This window comes from Nicotiana attenuata, chromosome 6 (genome assembly GCF_001879085.1).
Source record: "Nicotiana attenuata strain UT chromosome 6, NIATTr2, whole genome shotgun sequence".
Taxonomy (NCBI): Eukaryota; Viridiplantae; Streptophyta; class Magnoliopsida; order Solanales; family Solanaceae; genus Nicotiana; species Nicotiana attenuata.
The window spans coordinates 56165529-56173591 of record NC_031994.1 but is presented as its reverse complement, the minus strand read 5'-3'; the positions used below and the strand labels follow the sequence as shown (position 1 = coordinate 56173591).

General features: G+C 35.6%; 2 protein-coding genes across 2 annotated transcripts in view; one reads left to right on the top strand and one right to left on the bottom strand.

Annotated features, from left to right (window-relative positions):
* Window positions 3321-5483, top strand: LOC109227018 (bidirectional sugar transporter SWEET5-like). Its single transcript, XM_019392005.1, has 6 exons — window positions 3321-3596; window positions 3709-3745; window positions 4217-4433; window positions 4600-4761; window positions 4862-4981; window positions 5093-5483. Exons 1-6 carry the CDS (start codon window positions 3554-3556, stop codon window positions 5231-5233), a joined length of 720 nt encoding a protein of 239 aa, XP_019247550.1. The 5' UTR covers window positions 3321-3553; the 3' UTR covers window positions 5234-5483.
* LOC109227017 (serine/threonine-protein kinase HT1-like) overlaps window positions 5571-8063 on the bottom strand; it is a 4595-nt gene continuing 2102 nt past the window's right edge. The window contains exons 3-6 of the mRNA XM_019392004.1: window positions 7016-7212; window positions 6743-6917; window positions 6191-6325; window positions 5571-6019 (exon numbers count right to left, since the gene is read on the bottom strand). Coding sequence (XP_019247549.1) covers window positions 5813-6019; window positions 6191-6325; window positions 6743-6917; window positions 7016-7212 — 714 coding nt within the window. The 3' untranslated portion in view covers window positions 5571-5812. The remainder of the gene's footprint in view (window positions 6020-6190; window positions 6326-6742; window positions 6918-7015; window positions 7213-8063) is intronic.

Sequence of the window (8063 nt, the reverse complement as noted above, 5' to 3'; positions counted from 1 at the left end):
CCTTTTACCTGAGAGACCAATGTTGGTCGCTATTTAGCGACCAACTTTGGTCCCTAAGGTAAAGGGACCAGCTTAATATCGACCAGGCGTGGTTGGTCGCTTTTTGGTCGCTTTTTGGCCAATAAGCGACCAACGTTGGTCGCTTTTGCTGGTCGCTTTTTTCCGGAATTCTAGTAGTGTGAGTCGTGGGTAAATGCACATGTATAAATGAATGCAATGCATAATGAAGTAAGACAATATGATCTCTTGGAATGTTATGAGACCCATGAATAGACAATATGGTAGTAGGACATATGTGGAGTCAGGAACATACTTAGACATGCTTGAATATCACTTTATAGGAATGAATAATGTAAATATCCTTAACTTTTAAGAGTAGACCCACTTATGGAATAGCATTACATTTACGTATCGTTACTTGGGTCATGCCAAAAAGAAGGAAGGATTAGACTTAACATACCTGGAATAAGGAAAAATCCGTGAATTATATTTTCAAATCATGTGGGATTAGTTACAGAACCATTCTCGGTCAAGAGCTTCAAAGAGAAACTCCCTTAAACCACCATTTTTATTCTTCCCATATGATTTCTTCTTTGTAGTGTTGGGTTTCAAATTTCCAGGGTAAAAACAAGGAAACAGTAAAATGCTTTCAACCTTGAGTCAAACGTGCCTCGAGGCTTCACATCCAAAATCACACTTGACGCAAGTACTTTCCTAAATGCTTCGTGGCTGAAAGCTGAAGCTAATTGCATTACCAACTCGGTGACCAGTAGTTTTAAAACAAACAAGTAACTTGACTAATGTTAGAGTTCAAGGACTGAATTAGCTTTCTACAAGCACATTTACTTTTATTAGATTCTTACAAAGGACGAAAACATGTCACCAAAAAGACAATATGATAAAGCTCTGAGGTAGGTATATACCATGAGCCCCTCAACCCAAGTACCAACCATTTTAAGGGCAGTAGATAGAAATTAAGTTGCATAATATTTTTAGTGGTGGTTTATATGCTTGACTAAAATCTGAATATGAGAAAAATGACATAATGAAAAGGCCAGTGGATAAGGTTTTCAGAGAAGATTACTCACTACATATTGTCACCTTATCAAAATAGTTTAAGAGTCATCACTTGAAGAAAGGGTGGCTGCCACTTGGGAGACTATCAAACCATATCCAATTACACTAATTAATTAATTAGGTAATGTCCTTCTATCCAGTAATTAACCAATTACCCACGTAATTAAAATTTATCCCAAATTACTTAAAATACTACTTACTTTTAATACACTATCATGGTCATGTGGTACCATACAAAATAAATACATACCCTATTATTTTATTAAAATATTCATGTAAAAATAGTAATCAAATTAATTATTAAACTATACATATACATTTAAATACAGTAACATAATCTTTGTAAACATACAATTACATCAAACAATATCACTATTAATCAATATAACTATTAATACTATAACTATCCACATAAACACTTAATATCTTACCTCACAAAACACTCAATTTTTAAACATACCTATTAATTACCAATAACACCACCACAACTATCCAAATGATAATCATTTTTGTATATAGCTTTAAATATATATCATGTTTATTGATGATAAGCTATAATTACGTATTTTAGTCGATTATTACACTCTAATTTACTGCACTTTAGTTGAGTTTGCGCTTTAATCGCTAGTGTTTTGCACTAATTGTGTGTTTTATGCCTTGTAGGTGTGGTTCCGAGCTATATAGATGTTATGGAATGAATTCAAGTGATTTGGAGCTTTAAAGTTTGAGTAAAAGTTCAAGGAATTAAGCCGGGATCGTGTTTGGGGGTCAACGGATGATAGTTAGAGCGAACGAAGACTCCAGTAGGCAGATTGCGCACTCTCTAGTAAAATAGACATAACTTTTCGCTCAGAACTCCATTTTAGCTCCACAATATATGGTTGGAAAGCTAACTCAAAGGGCTTACAACTTTCATGTTTTACGTTTTTACAAATTCGGAACGGAACAGGGTGAAAAATGCCCAGATGCGCGGTCGCGCTAGTTTTAGCGCACCCAGAAACAGAAAGTCAGCCAATTAGCGCGCCCAGATGCGCGGTCAAATGCGCTGCAGCGCTAGTTAAGCCCGGAAAAAGTGTCCTTTTTCACATTGGAGAAGGTATAATTGTTTGGGCCCAACCCTACTTGGTATATATACATAGGAGAACGTTTTTGAGAGCAATTTTTGACGAAGGAAGAGCACAGAGCCGCCGTGGAGGCCGGGTTTCATCTTTTCTTCCACCAACTTAGTAATTTTTATGTTCTTTGTATGATTTGTTATTTTGCTACCATGTCTATGTGGAGCTAAACTTCACGTTCTAGGGTTGTGGTTCTTTCATGACTATTGTTATTTAGATATTGATTTTGATTTCTTAGTTTATCATATTGGTTTATTTATTCAATCCTGCACTTAATTATTTGATTGCTTGATTACCAATTGAATACAATCTACGAATCTAGAGTTGAACTCGAAAGTGGGAATTCTAGATTGCATATAGGATTAAGTAGAGCAAGTTCTTGAACCTGGGCCTCGGGGAACGGATTCGCGGTTAGGATAGACATATACCTAATTGCCTTGCTTGGTTGATTTACAGGAATTATAAATGCGTTCTTGTTGATTCTAATTCCATAGACATATAGGAGTTAGGTTAGCTTGAATAGGCGAGTAAGAACTCGACAGATTCTTATGAGCAATATTAACCCTGTCAACCAATAAACTCGATAAATTAGTTAGTCAATTCAATTGAAGAATAAAATAGGAATGTTAGATAGCCCATAACCCTAGATCGTTTTCATTACATTGATATCATAAAAATCTGCTCTTTCTCTCTGTTAAAAGTTCATTATTCATTTTTATTTATTTTAATTAGTTTAGAATCAAATACTTCTAGGTTTAATTCTTCTATAGATAATTAGGATAGTCTAATTTAGTTAATAGTTAATCACAAGTCCTCGTGGGAACGATACTCTACTCACTACTTTATTACTTGACGACCGCGTGCACTTGCGTGAGCGTTTGGCCGCAACACCCAGCCAATATAAACAAAAGAAGAAACAATAATATGCCCAATGCATTAGAAATAGCCAACATTCTTGCAATATTAGTGGATAACGTGCATGCATGAGGATGAAAATAGCCGTAAAAAGAGCCAAATCGATCACTTGAGTGGGAGGGAAACCGTCAAGCAAGGATCAGCCTTTGAGGACTACGGATTACCTCTCAAGATTAGCCTATAAAGGATAATTTGCTCAAACAAGAAAACCATTGTGTTGTTGTTTATTTGGAGGACTGTCTAAATAATATTAATAAGATCAGAGACAGTCTCCACCATACTATTCATACAAATTGCTACTTTGCTTTTCAATATATCCAACATCATATTTGTATATGATTATAAAATTCACTGCTTTGCTTTTCCATCTTCCATCTCCTAATATTTGATTTCTTCTTCTTAACTATTCGTAATCACTTTGTGATTTTCATATATAAATCAGAGAGATGGCCGATCCAAACACAATTAGGACTATTGTAGGAATTATTGGTTCGTTCCTATATAACCTTCTTATAGTTAGTTTCCTTCAACTATCTTTTTAAAGGAAATATTATAGTAATTCCTTAATTTAACTCTTCTTATTATGTATTAAATCATGCAGGTAATGTCATATCTTTCTTCCTCTTCCTGTCCCCTGCGTAAGTTCTCTCTACCTTAATTAATTTGCCTCATCATTGCATATACGTAACCTTAATTATATTCCCTCTTAATGATCTTGTTAAAAAAATGACTTTTGCGTCAAACTAAATTCAAAAAGGTAACTCATGAGGTGAGTTTAGTATGCCAAATTAGACAATATAAGGAGACAAAATTCCATTCTTTCAACCAATATTGGCACATTCTAATACCATTCTCCTCGTTCTCTAGACATGCATAGAATTGGACGTATGGAGAGTCAGCAATATAACATAAATCCAATATCAACCAATAACACATACTATACATTTGGCTATGAATTTATGCTAAAAATGAACTTTGAATATAACTTAACGGCAAAAGCTATCTCTCATTAGGTTAGGATTACCCAAGACAATATACAACAACAATTTGAAACATTCTAACAAGTCTCATACATACAACTCCTAGCTATGCATTGCTGTTTTTTGCAGGCCAACATTTGTGAAAATTGTGAAATCAAAGTCGGTGATGGAATTCAAGCCAGATCCATATGTTGCAACGGTGCTAAATTGTGCAGTGTGGGTATTTTATGGTATGCCCTTCGTTCATCCTGACAGCCTTCTTGTTATCACCATCAATGGCTTTGGTCTCGCTCTAGAGTTGTTCTATGTCGCCATTTTCTTCGTCTACTCCGATTGGGCAAAGCGTGTATGTACTCTTTCTTTCCTTTTAGTTTAGGTAGTAGTAGTAGTAGTAGTAAATCCATTGCTCTTGACCCAAACTATATATGAACCTACTTGACTCTAGACCTTGGATAGGATATAATATTCCATGGGCTTCAATTAACACGCTTTCTGTTATTGATAATTAACAGCGCAAGATCATTATTGCTTTGGTAATTGAAGCAATCTTCATGGCAATCCTTATCTTCGTCACACTGACATTCCTCCATGGCACTAAGTCAAGATCCATGCTTATTGGAATAGTCGCTATAGTTTTCAATGTACTTATGTACACCTCACCATTGACAGTCATGGTAAGTTCACTTTCATCAATTTTCCATTGAATATGCAGCAATTTAACCAGAGAGTACTAACACCATATATATGGTTGTTCTCAATTTTGTCTTTGAGCAGAAGAAAGTTATCACTACCAAGAGTGTCAAATACATGCCATTCTTCTTGTCAATTGCAAACTTTGCTAATGGCATTGTTTGGTCATGCTATGCACTCCTCAAATTTGATCCCTATATCTTGGTAATTATACTCATCAACTATGTTTTGCCACTTAATGTTCATCCTACATATTTAATTAGATACTACTATAAAAGTCACTAACATGTCTTTTTCTTCTTAATTATAAAATAGATACCCAATGGTCTGGGAACAATATCTGGATTGGTGCAGCTCATCCTTTATGCAGCTTTTTACCGCACTACCAATTGGAACGAAGATGAAAAAGAGGTTGAACTCAGCGCTTCCAAAACCAACAAGTCATCAGATGTCTGATAAATATAGCTACTAGATGGCTGCAGAGACAAAAACCTCCACACTCCTAATTTTCTAAAGAAAACCATATGGTGCTTATAGAGAAAAAATAGAAAGAAAAAAAAATCGAATCAGTTTTATAGAATTTATTTACCCCATGTTTTCACTTCATTTCATTGTATATACAGGAAATGATATAAATAAACACATATTGTGCTTATTTACCAAAATATATGTATGAGATATATGAATATCAGTATACCTTCGGTTTTTCCTCTTCTTTTTTTTTTTTACCTATTATGTTATGTAAATGTCAATCTTACATAGAAGAATGTGGTAGTCCACTCGATCACCAAACTCACCAATGTCAAATATGGGGGAAGATTTATATTTAAAAGAAGTAAAACCAAACAACTACAAGTGAAATGAAGAATATGAAAAGAAAGGTATAAGCTTTACACCATCTAAGAGAAATGCAGCCCAATTTGCCAGCCAATACCCACAATCACCAGGAGCTTCTGGTCATTATGAAATATTTGGTAATTGAGACAGATTTAACCTCTTCTCTATATGTATATCTGCGCGGATATTTCTGAGCATTCAAGGTCCACGGTGCTTCCGGAAACAGAAACAACCCTGTTGTTGATCGACGGGGATCATTCCCCCGCCTTTAGATGTGTCAATAGCCTCTAACATAGATACTACCTCGTCCATCTCAGGCCGCTTATCAGGATTAGCATCCCAGCATCGTTTCATCACATTAGCAAGGGAACTTGGGCAACACCTTGGTATTTCTGGCCTCAGGTTCTGTGTGACAGAGCACAAACCATAATAAGCAAAGGACACTCTAAGCAAAAAAGAAACATTAAACCTCTTCCTTCTCTTGTGCCGATAATTACAAGTTTAAGTACAAGAGGAAATCATATATGTTCTTCTCTATCTTCTTTCAAGTACTTGTACTAAACTAAGAGAGTTTACCTGGCGAACCACGGCTGAAGTCACTTCTGAGAAACTGAGATCAGGATATGGCATGTCACAGCAGTATATCTCCCATAAACATATGCCGTAACTGTACACGTCGCATTTTCTGTTGTATGGGTTGCCATTGAGAACCTGTAGTTTAAGCATACATATCAAGAATACTCGATTTCATGTACAGCAATGCTTCCTTATTCTTGCACCTTGTCTTTCCAGCCTCCTTAAATTTTATATCGCATGTTCATTAATTAATTTGATTTTGGGGGCTTTACTTTAATCTTTACCAGTCCTCTACCAGGAGTGGTGAACGAAGATTAGACAACAACAGAACGAGAAAGCAAAAAGTTAACGCAGAGGATCAACACTAAAGATTTCATTCTGCAGTGAATTACTGAATCAACAGGCTTAATTGAAGGTATACTGATATAACAGGAAAGATAAGTCCTTAGGTGTTAGAAGTGAGTGGATTAACATCTAAATGAAGAGAGAACAAAGAGGCAGAGATAAAGCTATATATCAAAAGGGAAATCCTACTCCGATTCAAATATGTACCTCAGGAGCCATATAGCCAAGAGTTCCTGTCTCCCCTGTCATGTCATTAGGATTAGAGGCCTCAACTCGTGCAACCCCAAAGTCAGCAATTTTTACGGTACGTGACTTGTCCAATAGCATATTCTCTGTCTTGACATCTCTATGGACAATCTTCTGAGAGTGAAGGTAACTTAACCTACAAAGTTCAATTAATTGACCTGTGTTCAGATAAATGACTAATTCTTGATAGAGACATGGTGTTAGAAATATGAAAGCGAAACAAGGTGCACTTACCCTCTGGCCAAATCAAGTGCCATCTGCACTACAACTTTGAATGCTAGCTTCTTTCTTCTGTTTTTGATAAGGTAAGATTTTAAGGCGCCTCCAGGAAGATATTCCACAACAACACAACATATATTACTAGGCATGCCAATATGACCGCTTTCTGTTTGTAAATTTAGCCCAGATGCGCCCATGGTTGCCCCGATGAACTATATAACATGAGAGAGATGTTTCATATGTAAGATAAACAGTTTATAACAAAATAATTTCACATCTAAGCCAACAATCAGCGCATATGTTGTCTCTCATTGAAAATGTGCTCTTTCAAATGATTGGCAGTTGACATTAGACGAGTACCAGGACAAATAAAGTTTCTATGTTCCTCTGGCCTTTAGCCATCAGGGATAGATATAGTATGTGACATATAGGTTCATTCGAACATAGTAGCTTCGGTTCAGACTCTGTATGTGTTAAAATCAACTAAATAAGTACAAAGAGTAGATTTCGAACTCAGTAAATTAAATGGGCAGTGATAGAATTCCGAACTCTGTTAGCCATGCATGACATATGCTACTAAAAGGTATGCATCCAATCATCATAACATAGTGAATATGCAGTAGCCAGTAAATAAAATGAACACGAACTTCAAATTGGAGTTAGTTTTTCTACTAATAAAGACATGCGAAAACTTGACATCTCTTTTATAGTCTCTAGAGGAGCACAGTTTTACCTTTACTGTAAAGGTTTCGGGTCCATTACTGAATGAATTATTCAGTTAAACCTGGATTACTATATGATTTATCTAGTTTTGGCAATAATGTGTTAAGAATTAAGAGCTCTGCACTCCCACGGCAATGTGACAGCTCAAGTGCAGCAAATCTCATTGTTCATAACTTGATGAGAAATCAAAATTTGTATTTAGGATTTAAAAAGAAATGACAGTGTAAACAATATCCGGTAATTCAAGTCATTTCCTCATATTCTTTTTCCCCCTTTTGATGGTAGCAGCAAACTCTTTCATGTTCTATAGTTTAATTTATTTATCAATGTAAAAAATCCC

Bases quoted from the DNA above. Each gene is read 5' to 3' on its own strand.
- LOC109227018 (XM_019392005.1), top strand. From the start codon at position 3,554: ATGGCCGATCCAAACACAATTAGGACTATTGTAGGAATTATTG. The intron at 4,762-4,861 runs GTAAGTTCACTT...GTCTTTGAGCAG, and splicing joins CCTCACCATTGACAGTCATG to AAGAAAGTTATCACTACCAA. The intron at 4,982-5,092 runs GTAATTATACTC...ATTATAAAATAG, and splicing joins AATTTGATCCCTATATCTTG to ATACCCAATGGTCTGGGAAC.